This window comes from Schistocerca cancellata, chromosome 12, assembly GCF_023864275.1.
Source record: "Schistocerca cancellata isolate TAMUIC-IGC-003103 chromosome 12, iqSchCanc2.1, whole genome shotgun sequence".
Lineage (NCBI taxonomy): Eukaryota > Metazoa > Arthropoda > Insecta > Orthoptera > Acrididae > Schistocerca > Schistocerca cancellata.
The window spans coordinates 8,661,892-8,681,922 of NC_064637.1; the positions used below are offsets into that span (position 1 = coordinate 8,661,892).

The 20,031-nt window shown below is 41.7% G+C and overlaps 1 protein-coding gene across 3 annotated transcripts in view; it reads right to left on the reverse strand.

The window, feature by feature from the left end:
• LOC126109734 (ubiquitin thioesterase OTU1) overlaps positions 1-2,329 on the reverse strand; it is a 49,612-nt gene extending 47,283 nt beyond the window's left edge. Inside the window, exon 1 of one of the 3 annotated variants that reach the window (XM_049914787.1) lies at positions 1,481-2,320. In XM_049914787.1, coding sequence (XP_049770744.1) covers positions 1,481-1,901 — 421 coding nt within the window. In that variant the 5' untranslated portion in view covers positions 1,902-2,320. Of the gene's footprint in view, positions 1-1,480 lie in introns of all 3 variants that reach the window. The other 2 variants (XM_049914786.1, XM_049914788.1) reach the window with 2 other exon arrangements.
• Between the last annotated feature and the right edge of the window lie 17,702 nt (positions 2,330-20,031).

A 20,031-nucleotide genomic window follows, 5' to 3' on the forward strand; every position in this document is an offset into this window, starting at 1 on the left:
CAAATTACTTTCTGGCACATGGATTGACAATTATTCTAGCCATAGTTTTATTATAATATGAAGTGGCCATAAGTAGGGAAACAACTGGCCATAGGTAGGGTTAACATGGCCAAAACTGGGGAAATGCGCCATTTATTTTTCAATATTATTTCTGCTTTTGTTATACAACTTAGAATATTTGTTTTTACATGGTTGTAATGTGTAGAATTTGAAGCAATAGACACGATTTTTTGAAGTAATTTGTATACTTTCTTCCTATACTAAAAATGTGATGTATCTCGAATTGCCCTTAATGTGGCCATAACTGGAGGCTTGACCCTATCTGTGTTCAATATATCTTCTATACTTTACACTTGTAAATATTACTGATTGCTCAGTGCAAGTGAATGTGCATGTGTGTGATCGCAATAACTTGATATACTCATTTGTTGAACTCTTAAAAATAACAGTGGCAGAAGATTTGTTAATTTAACTTCTTTAGTTGGTTGGTTGATTTGGGGGAGGGGACCAAAGCAAGGTCATCAGTCCCATTGGAATAGGGAAGCACGGGGAAGGAAGTTGGCCATGCCCTTTCAAAGGAACCATCCCAGCATTTTCCTGAAGCAATTTAGGGAAATCATGGAAGAACTAAATCAAGATTGTCAGATGTGGGTTTGAACAGTCATCGTCCTGAGCGCCACGTCGCTTGGTAATTTTTTTAAGTAGTTCATATTCAGTTACATATAGGTTCCTGATGAGGCACATAATGACTAGCTATAGCAAATCTTGTATGCTTTGTAAATTCTCTTGGTCACACAGATCTCAATGAATACAAAGCAATGGACCACATAGATATCCAATGCACTAAGTGAGTTTTCTGGAATACAGTATCCACTTTACAATTGTCAATAAATTCACATATTAAGCAAACAATTCAGGAACCTATGTTAACAGTTACAGTAGGTTTTAAAATAATAGCATGTACCACCTGCTAAAATTTGTTCACTCTGATATTTGTACAGCCTAGTGCGACATAAATTCAGAGAGTAATGAAACCGGCATATTAATAGCTCTTTCAGGTATCTGCATCACACAGAAATAGTCCTTAGAATTCATATATTAGTAGTTATTTTTTATCTGTAGCACAAATACTATATACTGCACATCTTGCAAATTATTGCATTGAGCATGTAGAATACACTAATAGCAAGAAAACAAAAAATTTCGGGTGGAAGCATGAATCTATAAAATACATGCCAAGGCCATGCTATTTAATAAAATTAATCTAATGAGTTTCTCCCTGAGAGGGAGAGGGGGGTGGGGGCTGGTGGACTCCACACACAGTAAGTAAAATGAAGTTCATATGACCACACCATTATACAGACAGAATCCTTGCACATGAAAGTTTACTAGGATTACTACAAGCACTGAAATGCTAATTGTGGGTTATAACAAATGACAAATATGAAACAAAAAGAGTCATCATTTACTTAATTCTCACCTCCAAGGACAAAGCCAATGCTCGTAAACAAGCAAGAGTTGTCGGCAGGAACTATTTTCCGCATAAGAACCCCTGGAAAGTCACTGATTGCATCCGTTACGTGAGGTCTCACTCTATCGTTATCCAGTCTAGTTGCAGGAATTACATCGTTTCTTGAAATCACTTTCGGTTTTGCACCAGGTTTATTTTCAACTATTAAAACATCACCAGACGATATTCCGACGTTTCTTAAGTTCGCTTCGTTGTCTGATAAGTCTAGTGCTTTCGGGGGATAGCCACTCAGCACATGAAGGTTCATTTCTCCTATATTCGTCAACGAACAGAGCTTTGTCTTCAGATCACGTACAGTACTTGCTGCTGTTAATCCTTCAACTACATTCTGACCCGACTTCGTTTTTAATTTCAAGACAAGTGAAGACATATTAAAGGCAGTTCTGGACTACAACTTAAAAATAGGCCTGGTATCTACACGTATGTGATTATAGTGCACCACATTCAAAGTTCTGCAATGAGAAGACTTGCACTTTAAAAATTTAACACATAATCAACAAAAGTATGTCAGCCAGGACATATATATTCATTTGTAAACAATCACAGCCGTATCATCTGCTAGTTATACTGCGCCATAAAAGACTTTCAAGAGTGCCAATAACAGATCTGAAATAAACAGAATATTTTGATACGAGTGTTTGTGTGCCTGCCTAGAAATACGAGATGAAGAAAACGATGTATCATAAACTTCTTCTTTTTCAATTATTCGTTGTAACAAATTGCTGACAGTAACTTTTAATTTTAAGATGTTGGCACCAAATACGAGTAAAAGTTCAATGACATTTAAAAAAAAATTAAATGGCAGTTTTGAAAGTTATCATTCTGGTATTTAAGAGCTTGATATTTTTAAAAGGTTAATTTATAGATATTGCCAGATGAACAAGTACCTAGTGCACTTTTTGAAGTTTTATGTTCACAAAAAATTAAATTTATCACTACTCACATAGAATCTCTTTGCCTCGGATATTCTCTCGCCTCACAGAAGCGCGATGTTTAAAAGAAACTTTCGAACGTTCAAAGCGAAACAGCGACGCAACAAATTCAGTGAATATCAGTTAGCTGTTCTGTTTTACAAACAGCTGTAAACAAATATCTTATTATGCTGTTCTGACTGATAGTCTCTCTTAACATCATCGCTGGCGGCAAAGTGACTGAATCGATGACGGGATGATTTAACAAAATTGACTTTCAATGCGAATATTTCAATTTAGGCTTTACGGCGACTGTTATTGATATCGATTGAAATTAGAAGTTTACGGTCACCCGTGAAAATTTATTTTATTTGCTCTTTGCGTTTCAAATGTTTCAACCGCTGTGATACGGTGACTTTTTATGAATTAATGACATGTATATATTGTGTGTACAGTTTCGAATACTCTGCACTAAATGTACAATATGTTACAACATGAGTCTAGGATTTGATTTTTAAACTGTTTACTGCACGATTGTGCTTTTCGCTGCATATGTAGCCTACTAAATGCAAGTGATTCATTTACGAAAACACAAAGAACATGCCAAACCATGATTCGTAACAAATTTAATATCCGCTTGTCCTCAGAATATTCAAATGTCAGGAGACATTTAATGTGTTCTGGTGTAGCTTCTTTTGCTTTCTGAGGTCATGATTCAGTTTGGTATAAATATGAAGGCCTAATATGAAGTCTTAAAGAGCTCAGGCAGCTTAAAGTGGCACCACAAGACCAATAACACACTTGAGAATTATGATAACAAAGATTTGTTTAACAATAGTAGCCTTTGTTATGCTAACATATTCATTGGTGGATTTTTTCATGCTTTTGTAAATATTTTTTAGACCAAATTTCCACAGTATGAATGTAAAATAAATCCCAAAACATGTGACACAGATAAGCATAGGCATAAGAATGCATGGTATACTTTTCAACAGGTTGTCAACGTTTTTAGTTTTGTAGCCAGTATGAAAAACAGATTGTTAATGTATTTAGTTTTTTATAGATTATGCAAAACATATATGGCTGAGCTAAGACAAGAGCTCGAGATGATTATTAATGTAAGTTCAATGAGACTAGTAAATAACATATCTTGTTTATTAAATAAAATAAATGCAAGAAAGCATGGAGTGTCATAAACTCAATGGCCAAAATCAAACAAAAAGAGGTTGCAGCTATATGACCAATTGAATATAATAACTTTTGTATAAAATTTGTGAAAGCACTGTTAGGCATCATGAAACTGTATCTGATATCATAAAATGGCATATTGTATTGTACTGTATATTTATTGGACCTGTGAATCATTTATTGTATGGGGCACATAGTGGTATAAGACAAGTCAAATAATTACAATACATTTTGAACGCAAACTGTTGTATGGTTTGCATTATATAGCAATATAAGCCTAACATATGGGAAAAGCATTTTGCATACAGACAGTTCTCACTTTTGGGAGAGAGAGACAGAGAGAGAGAGAGAAAGAGAGAGACATTTCTTATTTTGCCCATAATTGTACAAACTGTTTAAATTTTTTCACGTATTTACATAGCAGATGAAAATTCATCAACATTATAGTAGCAATTCTGCAGCAAGTAGTCACTCACTGCAGTTCTGAATTTATGAAATCCAGTTATTGCCAATTTTTTAGGTAGTTTGTTGTACAGTTTTTTTCTGCTTGCAGGGGTCCTTTTCGTTTTAGTGTTGTATGTGCAAATTGCTCATGTAAGTGGAGCAATCTTGCTGTTGTCAACTATGATTTTCCTTACAGGCTTTATTGTTTCTATGATATATAGGTATGGTAATGGAAAAATATTAAGCTTTTTAAATGAAGGTTTGCAAGAAGATCAATATGCTATGCCTTCTATGGCTCTTATAATTCTTTTTAGTGCAATGAAACAGTTTTTGCTGGGTGGTGAATTTCCCCAGCAAATTAACCTGTATCTTATTAGTGATTCCACTTGGACTTAGTACACATTTTTTATGACTTGCATTGATGTGCATCCAGCGAGAATTTCGATACTACAACAAATGATATTTAATTTACTACATAGGTGTTGTGTGTGGATCTGCCATCTTAAGTCATCTTGGATCCAACCTCCTAGAGATATGGTGCCATTTACAGTTTGAAACCTTTGGGCTAACATGTCTGTGGTTGCAGCTAGAGGCTGTTCATTTTGCACTATGTGTAGATGCATAGTGTTTGCAATGAACATATACATGGAAAACAAACTACTGTGATATATGTGAAGTGCTCTTTATTATTTCATTTTGGAGCTCTTCTGGGGGTCTTTCATTTGATAAAAGTATCTGTATCATCAGCTGATTTAATGCATTTATAATTAGGACTAGATGGTTCAAAGTAATTTACAAACAGCAAGAACAAGATTGGACCCAGTATGGAATCCTGCAGTACACCTTATTTTATAGTGGTTTTTTTTTTTGTGAATGATTGGAAATTAAATTTTGTACAAAGAAGGCAAAAATTTAAACTATTTGTTGTCTGTTTTTTAGGTATGACTTTCCCCACTCACAGGCTAGGCCTATGACACCAACATTTTATAGCTCCCTAAGGAATAGATCATGGTTAATGATGTTAAATGCATTTGAAAGGTCTAGGAATATTGCTGTTTGTGTTCTTGTTTGTCTGCTGTGTTCAAAGCTTCGTTTAGGAAATCGATAATAGCTGTTTTGGTGGATTTATATTTCAGATATCATGCTGTGTGGTCAAGAAAAATTTATTTTTTCAGTGAAATTTATTAGTCTTTTGTAAAAGATTTTTTCAATTAGTCTAGAAAAAACTGATAGTACAGACACTGGCCTCTAATTTGTTACATTGCTTTTTTTCAATTTTTTTTACAGTGGCTTCACTTCAGATATTTTTAGTTATTTTGGGAAGATTCCCCTCCGGAAATGAGCTGTTGCATATGTCAACCACGGGCCTAGCTACTAAGGATTCACATTTTTTAAAGACTGGGTCTGGTATGTTGCCAGTACCAAAGATGATTTTGATTTTAGCTCCTCTCTCTCTCTCTCTCATTTTTTTTAGCCCCCCCCCCCTGCTGTGTTGGGTATAGCAAGAGAGACTTGTTACTAGGGATAGTTTTTAGCTGAATTACAATTGCAGCATATTGAAAGTTATATTTCACTGAGGCAGTTGAGATTCTGGTGAAGTAAGAGTTAAAATTATTTGCTATCTGTTGGGGGATCAGATATTACATGAGTTTCTTTCAGTTTCATGTTATGGTATTTTCTGTTTTACTCCAGTTTCTTGTCTTACAATGGGCCGTGTGGCTTCATTTAATTTGGTGTGTTTGCTATGAAGGAAATATCTGCCATTCCTTTTGCTTCTTTTATGACTTTAGTTAAAACATTTTTGTAACTCTTAAATTAGGAATCAAATTCTGGAAATGTAGTGTGCTGTCTAGATATTTCATGAAGTAATCTCTCTTCCTTCACAGAAGTTTGGATCCCTGTTGCAATTCGTCTTATTTCCAAATCCCTTTTTGTGATTGTACTTTTATGGAGTGGAAAGCAAAGTTCAAAATAATAGCTAAAATTATTTAAAAAATTGTAGAACTTATCATTTGTATTTTTACATTCATAGATCTCTTTTCAAGTTTCTTTACTCAGACAGTGAAGGAAAGGTATGTTCTAGTCATTATACTTCCTAGATGTTGTTGTTAGAGATGGGGTTGAACCAAGCTGTTTTGCAAATATTATATTAATTTCTTGGGCTGTGTGGTTTCTAAAACCTATATTGAAGGTTTATGTTGAACATTTCAAGGGCACATTCATAAATAACAATATTAGAGAAGGAAAGTTGGTGCTCACAATACAGCGGAGATGCTGAGCCGCGATAGGCACAACAAAAAGATTCACACAATTATAGCCTTCGGCCATTAAGGCCTTTGTCAACAACAGACGCGCGCGCACACACACACACACACACACACACACACACACACACACACACACACACACACACACACACAGTGGTTTCAGTTGACTGAGACTGCAGTCGTGTGTACAAGTTGTGTGTGTGTGTGTGTGTGTGTATTGCTGACAAAGACCTTAATGGCCGATAGCTATTGTGTGAATCTTTTTGTTGTGCCTATCATGACTCCGCATCTCTGCTATATGGTGAGTAGCAACTTTCCTTCTCTAAGACTGTAGCACTCCATCCTGGATTTTCTATTGCATATTCATAAATATTTGATCAAGGATTGTGGCTGAGATTTCTGTGATGTGTGTTGGTGTTTCTACAGCAGCCTTTAAACTGGAAGCTGCTAAGAGGTTCAGTAAAACAGTTTTTTGCTTGGACTCACTTGCAGTAAAGTCAATATTGAAATCTCATCATAAAATAACTTTTCTGTTTTTATGTGTAGTCTTGTGTACAATATTTTCAAGGTACTGTAACACGATGTTAATATGGCCACTTGGAGCCCTGTATAGACAAATTATAGTTGCTTTTTCATCGGTGATTTCAATTCCATTTACCTCAATATCTCTCTCTGTGGATAGTTTCTCTAAGTAAAGTATACATTTAGAATTAATGCCATTTTAACATAAATGCAGCTACCTTGATGTTTATACAATTTCTTACAAAAATAACTGCCCAGTACAAAATTTGAGATGGATACCCATTGAAGTTTCTCTTTGTCAATCTAATATTCAGTAAAACATAATACATAAGTATTTTTCATGTTATTTTCTAACAAAATATGAAATCCATTTTGTTTGTTCAATAGTGATCATAAATTTTGATGAAATACCATCATGTTGGGAGTTAAATTTGAGCTCTGAAACCTACTGTCTTTAGTACTTATCAGAATTTCTGTCTGAGAGATATTTTTTTTTATTTTCAGTTGCCACTTTTTAAATTTCATCCCCTCCACATGGTAACAGTTTCTCTTGTTCTTAATGATTTTACAGATGTTTGTAGTCACTTTACTATAATTCATTGAGCCTAGTCAGTTTAAATGCGCGCCATCCTTTCCCAGGCATCTGTCACTTAAAAATTTGTAGAACGAAAAACCAGTCCAGTCCAAAGTTGCAAATTTTTACTTTTTATGTACTCAATGACTAGTTTCGGGCTGATACCCATTTTAAAATCATCATAACATAGTTGAAAATGGCATTTCTGAAGATGTCAAAAATGTTCAATGAATATGCATTGTAACTGTTCATTGCATATTTTTTACATCTTCAGAAATGCCATGGCACAATGATACGAAAATGAGTCTTAGCCTGAAGCTAGTCATCAAGCAAATAAAAAGTAAAAATTTGCAACTATGGACTGGACTGGTTTTTCGTTCTACTGAGTAACACAAGTTGCTGACCCAAGCTAATCCTGCATGCTGGAAATTCATAAATACTTAAAAATTTGTTAGGATCAATGAATACTGTGTAGAGTTTGCTGCACTATTCCCTGACACCACTGTTTATTTTGTTTTTGAAAGAACTGCTTACTGACATTCTGTGCAGAATTCACCCTATAGCCAATCTTGAGTTTGTGAACAATACTTTGACTTGGCGAATGATGTTTTTTGTCTCACAATTCCTTCCTCACTGCAGCTTCATGTTGAGTTCGTCCCAGAATCAATGAAAACATATTTGAAATTGATCTTCGGATCATATCCTTTTTTAGTTATGGAGTGGTTTGCACTTAGACTATTTTTAAAATGTTTTTAAGCTAATGAGGCCAGATACCAGAGAGAAACCTGACTTCACAGTTTGGTGAAACTACATTTATTAATGTAGAATTGCCAATAACAAAGAATTCATTTTCATTAACATGCTTTTGTGAAGCAATTTCACATTTCATCCTTTTATTAAAAAGTCCAGAAGCATGTGCATCATGTCTGAGATTAATACCTCTGGTAATAAAATCAAAACAATTTGGAATATTATTACAAGGGAGACAGGGCAACCAAGAGTACAGGATGATGGCATTACCATCAAAGCAAATGGAAACTTCACAAACAACAAGCCAGAAGTCGAAAACATTTTGAATAATTATTTTTTAAATGTTGTAGAGAAAATAGGACGTAAATTTTCATTAGAAGAAGCAAAGCAGTTAATGGAAGAGGCCTTACCCACACCATTTGGTACAACTGAAATGCCACCCACCTCTCCATCTGAAATTAGGAAGATAATAAACTCTCTGAAGAATAAAAGCTCACATGGAATTGATGGCATTCCCAGCAGGATAATAAAAGCTTGTTCCCAATAGATAAGTGGGATTCTTAGCCACATATGTAATAGCTCTCTGAAGCAGAGTATTTTCCCAGATAGACTGAAGTAATCCATTGTTAAACCACTGCATAAAAAAGGGGATACGTCTGATGTCAACAACTACCGTCCAATCTCTCTTCTGACTGCCTTATCCAAAATTCTTGAAAAAGTAATGTATTGTAGAGTAGCTTCACATCTTTGTAAAAATAAAGTTTTAACACAATGTCAGTTTGGTTTCCAGAAAAGTTTTTCAACAGAAAATGCTACATATACTTTCACTAATGAAATATTAAATGCTCTGAGTAACCGGAAGTCACCCGTTGGGATTTTTTGTGACCTCTCAAAGGCTTTTGATTGTGTAAAACATGGAATACTTCTAGATAAGCTCAAGTACTGTGGTATGAATGGGACAGCACTCAAATGGTTTAAATCATACCTAACTGGAAGAGTGCAGAAAGTTGAAATAAGCAGTTCGTATAATATACAAAAAACTGGTGATTTCTCAAACTGGGGAACAATCAAGAATGGGGTGCTGCAAGGTTCAGTCTTGGGTCCTCTGCTGTTCTTAATATATATTAATGACTTGCCATTCTATATGCACAATGATGCAAAGCTGGTACTTTTGGCCGATGATACAAGTATAGCTATCACACCCAACAGACAAGAATTACCTGGTGAAATTGTAAACGTTGTTTTTCAGAAATTCATCAAGTGGTTGTCTGCAAATGGGCTCTCATTATACTTTGACAAAACACAGTACATACAGTTCCACACAGTAAATGGAATGACAGCATTAATAAATATACACCTCGATAAGAAAATGGTAGCTAAGGTAGAATATTAAAAATTTCTAGGTGTATGCATTGATGAGGGGTTGAACTGGAAAAAACACACTGAAGATCTGCTGAAACGTTTGGGTTCAGCTACTTATGCTATTAGGGTCATTGCAAATTTTGGTGATATACATCTCAGTAAATTAGCTTACCATACCTATTTTCATTCTCTGCTTTCGTATGGCATCATATTCTGGGGTAACTCGTCATTGAGTAAAAGAGTGTTCATTGCACGAAAGCGTGTAATCAGAATAATTGCTGGAGCTCATCCAAGATCATCCTGCAGACACTTACTTAAAGAGCTAGAGATCTTCACTGTAGCCTCACGATATATAAATATTCACTTATGAAATATGTTATTAACAATCCAAATGAATTCAAAAGTAATAGCAGTGTACATGGCTACACCACTAGGAGAAAGGATGATCGTCACTACTCAAGGTTAAATCTAACTTTGGCTCAGAAAGGGATAAATTTATGCTGCCACAAAAGTCTTCGGTCACTTACCTAATAGCATCAAAAGTCTGACAGATAGCCATATAGCATTTAAAAGGAAATTATAAGAATTTGTTAATGGCAACTCCTTCTACTCATTAGATGAATTTTTGGATATAGTAAGTGGGTAATTTCCCCAACACCCCCCCCCCCCCCCCCAAAAAAAAAAAAAAAAAAAAAAAATCAAATGAGAAAGCGCTGGTAGATAGACACAATTAAAAAACACACACACAAATTTCAAGCTTTCGCAACCCACAGTTGCTTTATCAGGAAAGAGGGAAGGAGAGGGAAAGACGAAAGGATGTGGGTTTTAAGGGAGAGTGTAAGGAGTCATTCCAATCCCGGGAGCAGAAAGAGTATAGGTAACATATTTTTCCCATGTGGAATGTTTCTTTCTATTATACACTCCTGGAAATGGAAAAAAGAACACATTGACACCGGTGTGTCAGACCCACCATACTTGCTCCGGACACTGCGAGAGGGCTGTACAAGCAATGATCACACGCACGGCACAGCGGACACACCAGGAACCGCGGTGTTGGCCGTCGAATGGCGCTAGCTGCGCAGCATTTGTGCACCGCCGCCGTCAGTGTCAGCCACTTTGCCGTGGCATACGGAGCTCCATCGCAGTCTTTAACACTGGTAGCATGCTGCGACAGCGTGGACGTGAACCGTATGTGCAGTTGACGGACATTGAGCGAGGGCGTATAGTGGGCATGCGGGAGGCCGGGTGGACGTACCGCCGAATTGCTCAACACGTGGGGCGTGAGGTCTCCACAGTACATCGATGTTGTCGCCAGTGGTCGGCGGAAGGTGCACGTGCCCGTCGACCTGGGACCGGACCGCAGCGACGCACGGATGCACGCCAAGACCGTAGGATCCTACGCAGTGCCGTAGGGGACCGCACCGCCACTTCCCAGCAAATTAGGGACACTGTTGCTCCTGGGGTATCGGCGAGGACCATTCGCAACCATCTCCATGAAGCTGGGCTACGGTCCCGCACACCGTTAGGCCGTCTTCCGCTCACGCCCCAACATCGTGCAGCCCGCCTCCAGTGGTGTCGCGACAGGCGTGAATGGAGGGACGAATGGAGACGTGTCGTCTTCAGCGATGAGAGTCGCTTCTGCCTTGGTGCCAATGATGGTCGTATGCGTGTTTGGCACCGTGCAGGTGAGCGCCACAATCAGGACTGCATACGACCGAGGCACACAGGGCCAACACCCGGCATCATGGTGTGGGGAGCGATCTCCTACACTGGCCGTACACCACTGGTGATCGTCGAGGGGACACTGAATAGTACACGGTACATCCAAACCGTCATCGAACCCATCGTTCTACCATTCCTAGACCGGCAAGGGAACTTGCTGTTCCAACAGGACAATGCACGTCCGCATGTATCCCGTGCCACCCAACGTGCTCTAGAAGGTGTAAGTCAACTACCCTGGCCAGCAAGATCTCCGGATCTGTCCCCCATTGAGCATGTTTGGGACTGGATGAAGCGTCGTCTCACGCGGTCTGCACGTCCAGCACGAACGCTGGTCCAACTGAGGTGCCAGGTGGAAATGGCATGGCAAGCCGTTCCACAGGACTACATCCAGCGTCTCTACGATCGTCTCCATGGGAGAATAGCAGCCTGCATTGCTGCGAAAGGTGGATATACACTGTACTAGTGCCGACATTGTGCATGCTCTGTTGCCTGTGTCTATGTGCCTGTGGTTCTGTCAGTGTGATCATGTGATGTATCTGACCCCAGGAATGTGTCAATAAAGTTTCCCCTTCCTGGGACAATGAATTCACGGTGTTCTTATTTCAATTTCCAGGAGTGTATATACACTCCTGGAAATTGAAATAAGAACACCGTGAATTCATTGTCCCAGGAAGGGGAAACTTTATTGACACATTCCTGGGGTCAGATACATCACATGATCACACTGACAGAACCACAGGCACATAGACAGGCAACAGAGCATGCACAATGTCGGCACTAGTACAGTGTATATCCACCTTTCGCAGCAATGCAGGCTGCTATTCTCCCATGGAGACGATCGTAGAGATGCTGGATGTAGTCCTGTGGAATGGCTTGCCATGCCATTTCCACCTGGCGCCTCAGTTGGACCAGCGTTCGTGCTGGACGTGCAGACCGCGTGAGACGACGCTTCATCCAGTCCCAAACATGCTCAATGGGGGACAGATCCGGAGATCTTGCTGGCCAGGGTAGTTGACTTACACCTTCTAGAGCACGTTGGGTGGCACGAGATACATGCGGACGTGCATTGTCCTGTTGGAACAGCAAGTTCCCTTGCCGGTCTAGGAATGGTAGAACGATGGGTTCGATGACGGTTTGGATGTACCGTGCACTATTCAGTGTCCCCTCGACGATCACCAGTGGTGTACGGCCAGTGTAGGAGATCGCTCCCCACACCATGATGCCGGGTGTTGGCCCTGTGTGCCTCGGTCGTATGCAGTCCTGATTGTGGCGCTCACCTGCACGGCGCCAAACACGCATACGACCATCATTGGCACCAAGGCAGAAGCAACTCTCATCGCTGAAGACGACACGTCTCCATTCGTCCCTCCATTCACGCCTGTCGCGACACCACTGGAGGCGGGCTGCACGATGTTGGGGCGTGAGCGGAAGACGGCCTAACGGTGTGCGGGACCGTAGCCCAGCTTCATGGAGACGGTTGCGAATGGTCCTCGCCGATACCCCAGGAGCAACAGTGTCCCTAATATGCTGGGAAGTGGCGGTGCGGTCCCCTACGGCACTGCGTAGGATCCTACGGTCTTGGCGTGCATCCGTGCGTTGCTGCGGTCCGGTCCCAGGTCGACGGCCACGTGCACCTTCCGCCGACCACTGGCGACAACATCGCTGTACTGTGGAGACCTCACGCCCCACGTGTTGAGCAATTCGGCGGTACGTCCACCTGGCCTCCCGCATGCCCACTATACGCCCTCGCTCAAAGTCCGTCAACTGCACATACGGTTCACGTCCACGCTGTCGCGGCATGCTACCAGTGTTAAAGAGTGCGATGGAGCTCCGTATGCCACGGCAAACTGGCTGACACTGACGGCGGCGGTGCACAAATGCTGCGCAGCTAGCGCCATTTGATGGCCAACACTGCGGTTCCTGGTGTGTCCGCTGTGCCGTGCGTGTGATCATTGCTTGTACAGCCCTCTCGCAGTGTCCGGAGCAAGTATGGTGGGTCTGACACACCGGTGTCAATGTGTTCTTTTTTCCATTTCCAGGAGTGTATATATATTTCCACAATTTAAAGACTTCGGTTTTTTTTTTTTTTTTTTTTTTTTTTTTTTTTTTTTTTTTTTTTTTTTTTTCCCCATGAGAATTTTCACTGTTGTGTAATGTTTAAATGAAAGTGTATTTCAGTTGTGTTCAAGTTATCTAGAGTTATGCCCATTTATGAGAGGGTAGTGAGGGCACCTCTAGTTAACTGCCAGTATCTCTGGCACCAATTTTATGTAAAGTTTTAGAATGCAGCATCTGTTACCAGTTTTGTGATTATTTGGAACGTAATAGCATTCACTGTGCTGCACAATTTAGCTTTAGGAAGAGCAAATCTACTGTTCGTGCTATACTCTTTGATTAAAAAAGATGCTTAGTGCTTAGGAAGAGACAAATTTTACTCAGGCTACATTTTGCAACTTAGTAAGCCTTATGCTGTGTACAGCATGATTCACTCCTTAACATATTAGTTTATTATGGAATCATTAATGTCAAAGTAGCTAACATTTTTGAATCATTTCATAATAACTGTAAATAAATTGTGTGTATTGAGTTGGAGGGATTGCAGATAACTGAAATTAAGTTGATATGGTGGGACCTTCGTTATTTAGTCTAATGATACATGATTTACCATTTTATATAAATACTCACTCCATTCTCTATGCTGACGGTACAGTTTTTTCAGCCCCATTTCAGACTTTGATACCCTACAGACTATGAGTAAAGACACCCTATCGCAAGTGAGAGTAAAACTCAACAAACGTTATTTAATTTAAGAGATCTGCCAGTAGAAGACTGGTTTGGGGAGTGTTCAGTTCTTCAAATAACCATTGATAGTAAATTGTTTTGGGAACTACACAATAAATAACTAAGGGCAAGATTGTGTAGATGGTGCACGGCTATTGTTTGGTCCTTTTTCTTGGGCAGAGACTCTTCAAATCTAATAACTTGAGCATCTATATTCATTACAGTAATTTCTAATGTAATACCTTGAGCATTAAATTCTTCTACTAGGTTAGCTTTATTGCCGTCTGTAAGAGGCAGTTTCCATTTGAGGGCTTTGCTGCAGTGTAGCATGGCTATGAAGTGGGTATATAAACACTGACATGTAGCAAGTGACCAGTGTGGCATTTGTATCTTTCTGATGTGCGTGTGATACATGTGGAAATGTGAGTTATGGCAAATCACAAATGTGTTGCGGCAACTCGTGGGAGACACTCGAGTACCTAACCTTTAGTCCTCATCTCTCCCCACGTGGTTACCTGGGATGATTGCCTCAACGCTCACAGAAATTCTACTTGATTGGTGTACCGATTCTGTACAGCCTCCAAACAGAAACTTTTTGATAGCCTCTGATAATTTGGTTCTCAATTCATCACCCTGAGCTTTTACACACAAGTTATTAGATTTTAATTGCTGTAAAAATCAGTATTCCATTAAATCCTGGTGATTAATTCAGGTGTGGCTTTACACATCTCCATCTTAAAAGTCAGTACAGCCATGCTGTTTAAACAAGATGCAGTTTAACTCCAAACTACTCATAGTTCTAGAATGAGATTTTCACTCTGCAGTGGAGTTTGCGCTGATATGAAACTTCCTGGCAGATTAAAACTGTGTGCCCGACCGAGACTCGAACTCGGGACCTTTGCCTTTCGCGGGCAAGTGCTCTACCATCTGAGCTACCGAAGCACGACTCACGCCCGGTACTCACAGCTTTACTTCTGCCAGTATCTCGTCTCCTACCTTCCAAACTTTACAGAAGCTCTCCTGCGAACCTTGCAGAACTAGCACTCCTGAAAGAAAGGATATAGCGGAGACATGGCCAAGCCACAGCCTGGGGGATGTTTCCAGAATGAGATTTTCACTCTGCAGCGGAGTGCTTATACTTTTACTCATATTTCTGTTTGTCACACCATTAAGAATAAATCTGTTAATTTGTAAATACACTTTAACACTTTCGCTGCAGCTGACACTTATAAGGCCCCTTACACACTGGTGATTTGGTCGTGCGACTTGGCTGCTAGGTGGAGTCGCGTCCGTCCTATATACGCTGTTTTCATAAGACCTTTCACACTGGCAATTTGGCTGCGCGCCCGCCTGCTCCCGCGACTGGTCACGGCGATTCAGCCACGTTTGAGCCTTTCATACGCGGCAATCTCTCAGTGCAGCTGTGCACATTTGGAGGGGATAAACAGCTGACGCCTTGTCAGTGTGATTGTTGACTTGCGTGCTATTGTGCTACTTATGCTACTGAAATGACTTTCGGTGTGGAACTTTTCATCATTGAAGCAGAACATCGCTGTGTAATTTGGGATTCAAGAAACAAGGATTACAGTAATAAGTTCGAAAAACGTAACGCTTGGGAGGAGATGTGTAAGAAATTTGTTCCTGGCTTCGTAAATGAAACAGTATTGGAGAAACACGAAAGTGGTATGTATTATTCTGTTTATTACTCATTAGAATACATCTTATATTTTTGGGAATATTTTGGGTAAACAGTGCTCTTTTCCTCTTACAATTTTTATAAGGAACAGTCTAGAGCACAAACTTCGTTTCAATTTCCATAAGCAGTTAATAGCACCTGGACACATCTGCAGCACCTGCTCCGCTCCCCGCCAGCTGTGGTATTGTCTGAAGATGGTCCACCTATGAAAAGAAACTAGTTGCTAATAAATTCAAAAGTTTGCGCTCTAGACAGTTTTTTTTTATAAAAATTAGTATACGTCTTATATCTTGCTCATTTGCCAAGTAGGAGCACATTCACTGCTGACAAAATAATCAGCAAATTTGTCTTGTACACTTGTGGCATAGCAGCTTCTTACAGGCATGGTGCTCTGTACATCGTCCAACCCAATTATTTCCCCCCAGGGGGTCTACAACTGTTTTGTGGATATGTGCATAGCGAGTACGGGACCCCGAGCTAGTGTGGCCCTCTTTCCTTTCTGGGCTGCATACCTTCCTTTTCCACATCCCACATCTCCCCCCCCCCCCCCCCCCCCCAACCACGGCCTCTTTCCTTCCTTTTCTCACCTCTGGGAGTATGTTTAGTGCCTACTCCAGAGACGGACACTTGAAACTGTAAAACAGTCTCTCTTCTTCTCTTTCTCTGTCCTTCTATTTTCCTTACCTCTTCTCTTTACCCTCTTCTTTGCTGCGGTGTTTGAGTCCTCTCTTCTTTCATTTCCCTTTTTGTTCCTCCCTTTCTCTTTTTGCCTCCGTGTGCGTGTCTGAAGGCTGACCCACACATTCTGCGCGTAGCCGGTGATGGGGTAACGTGTAATTCCCCGCCCCGGGTAGACAGATAGGACACATACGTACCTCCTGGTAACGGCCAGGCCCAGGGAGGGGTGATTACCCGAGCTGGTATCTTCCGAAAGTGCCAATTCGTCCCTCCGTCCATTTCTTGGGAGGTGTGACCTGAGGTGTGAACAATCACCTAATGCGGGAGTGCCCTCAGAGAGGGCCCCCGCAAGGAAGAAGCGCAGCATCGGAGACGCCGATAATCATGGAGGATACTTTCGCAATGGTTTCCTCATCATCTACTATGTCTGCTCACAAGCGAAAGTTAAATGAGTCTCAGCCACGGACAATTCTTCCATCAGTGCCACAGTTCCTTGTTGTTTCTCGTTGGACGAAGGCCAAGACTTCACCACGGTCAACCCTTTCATTATTCAGAAAGGTGTCGACGCATTTGCAGGCCCTGTCAAGTCTTGTTCCCAATTACGAAATGGCACCTTGTCGTTACAAACAGTCAGTGCCCTCCAGCACAAAAATTGCTGCGTACTTCACTGCTACACACCTTCCCTGTCCGAATAGAAGTGCACCGCACTTTAAATTCATCACATGGGGTGGTTTATACACGCTCCCTAGATGGATTGTCCGATGAGGAAATTCAAAACTACCTGTCTGACCAGGGCATAACGGCTGTTCATCAAGTCATGAAAAGGGTTGACAAGGACTTGGTTCCAACCTGTACTGCCTCCTTACATTTGACAGAGTTCAACTTCCATCGAATATAAAAGCGGGCTATGAGATAATTTCCGTTCGCCCTTACATCCCAAACCCTACGCGTTGCTATCGGTGTCAGCGGTTCAATCATACCAGCCAGTCCTGTTCCAATCCAGCCAAATGCATTACGTGTGGCAGGGATGCCCATGAGGGTGCTTGTCCACCTCCATCGCCTCGTTGCATCAACTGCATGGGTGACCACGCTGCTTCCTCTAGAGATTGCCCCATTTTCAAAGACGAATGGCTCATTCAGGAAAACAGAGTGAAGGAAAAGGTGTCAAACTTTGCTGCTCGAAAGTTATTCACCAGTTGAAAGCCCACTGTGCCTCATGCAGGTAAATACAGTACTGTCCTTGCCTCTTTCGGCCTACAAAAGAGGCAGCCATGCAGATCGGCCAGTGCAAAGATCGCCCGTTCAACCTCCCCACTATCACCTGCTCACTCTATGGCTCACCCTTCATCGGGTTCTGCTAAATCACAAGCCTCAAAATCAGACACCTGGACTTCCAGAAAAGAGCCTACTCATGAAGATTTTTTACATACTCCACAACCATCGATTCCTACCTCATCTCAACGTCCTGTTTCCAAGAAGGCTAATAAGAAACCTAGTTCCTCACCTTCTCCGCCACGATGTGTCTCATCTACAGCACCACCTGACGGTAACCGCACTCAGCCATCTTCTGTGTCACCAAGGCACACTGCTGGCGGCCAATCAACCGGCCGATCGCTGGTGGCAGGAGCTGCTCCCAAACAACCTATGGATCAGGATCTTTTGCCTTCGGCTGAATGCCGTTCCACGCTGTCGCCTGTCGGCCGCCGGCTCTGAGCAGTCGTTGAGTCGAGGGCAACCTTGGTCACATTCTTCCCTTTTCTGTCCACCCTATGTCCATTATCCATTGGTATATCCATGGCATCGAGCCAATCGGGATGAACTGTCGATCCTCTTACGATCCTACTCGCCGGTCATCTTCTGTGTTCAGGAAACAATGCTATGTCCCACAATCGCTTTGTTTTCCCTCATTTTCAGTCAGTCCGATTTGATCTCCCCTCTGTTGATGGCACTCCAGCACATGGAGGACTCACTATTCTTCTCCATGATACTCTCCATTATCACCCAATTCCCTTAAACAGTTCCTTCCAAGCTGTCGCCGTCCGTCTTTCCCTTTCCGGATACACGTTCTCTCTTTGTACTGTATACATTCCATCGTCCACATCAATGGCAAGAGCTGATCTCCTTCATCTCCTTAGTCAGCTTCCCTGCCCCCCCCCTCCCCCCATTTGCTGGTTGGGGACTTCAATGCCAACCACCCGCTTTGGGAATCTCTGCGTCCTTGTCCGGGCGGCTCACTATTGCTAGACATCTTCCACCAAATGGATCTTGTTTGCCTCAACTCTGGGGACCCTACATTTTTGTCTGCCTCCACGACACATTTCTCTCATTTGGACCTTTCGGTCGGTACTGTTCCACTAGCTCGGCACTTTGAATGGTTCGTTCTTGCTGATACACACTCAAGTGACCACTTGCCATGTTCACTTAGACTGCATCCACAACTGCCATATATGCGCCCAGACACTTTTTTCATCTCTAGCGACATTCGATGATCGTCACTTTTCTAGCGTCGACGATGAGGTCACTCATATTACAGAAGTTATTCTTAATGCTGCGGAATGTTCAATACCTCGCACCTCTGATTTGCCCCGGCACCCCCCAGTTCCTTGGTGGAACGAGGCATGCCGTGACGCAATACGTGAGTGGCAACATGCTCTTCGTATTTTTCGCCACCATCCTACTTTGGCCAACCGTATCCGCTATAAGCAGTTCCGTGTGTGATGCCGTTGCGTCATCTGCGATGCCAAGAAGGCAAGCTGGGACTTCTTTACTAGCTCATTTAACACCTTCTCTCCCTCCTTGGAAGTTTGTAGTTGGATTCGACGGTTATCTGGTGCGCCTAGTTTCTCCCCGGTCTCTGGGCTCACTGTCGCGCATGATACCTTAGTGGACCCCATCGCAATTTCTAACTCCTTGGGTCAACACTTTGCTGAGATTTCGAGCTCTTCAAATTACCCGACAGCTTTTCTCCCAAAGAAACATGCGCGGAAGTGCGACCTCTTGCTTTCTCCTCTCAAAATCGCGAAAGCTATAATACTGTTTTCTCCATGCGGGAACTCCAACACGCACTTCCTCCTTCTTGCTCTTCCGCCCCAGGACCGGATGGTATCCACATCCAAATGATGCTGCATTTATCATACCATAGTCTACGCTACCTCCTTCGCCTTTATAATCGAATTTGGACCGACAGTACTTTTCCCAGAAGGTGGAGGGAAGCTATCGTCGTTTATCCTTTCCAGGTTTCGGAACAGGAACATCTCTCCTCCAGCTATCGCCCCATTTCTCTCGTGAGTAGTGTATGTAAGGTTTTGGAGCGTATGGTGAATTGCCATTTAGCCTGGTGGCTGGAGTCCCGAAGTCTTTTAACACCTACCCAATGCGGTTTCCGAAAGCATCGTTCTGCCATTGACCATCTTGTTGCTCTCTCCACTTATATCGTGAAAATTTTTTGATCTGGAGAGAGCGTATGATACCTGTTGGAGGACAGGCATCCTCTGCACACTGTTTTCTTGGGGCTGTCAAGGTCGGCTGCCCCTTTTTATTTGTAAATTTATGGCAGAGCGCACATTTAAAGTGCGGGTGAACACTACTCTGTCCCATACTTTCTC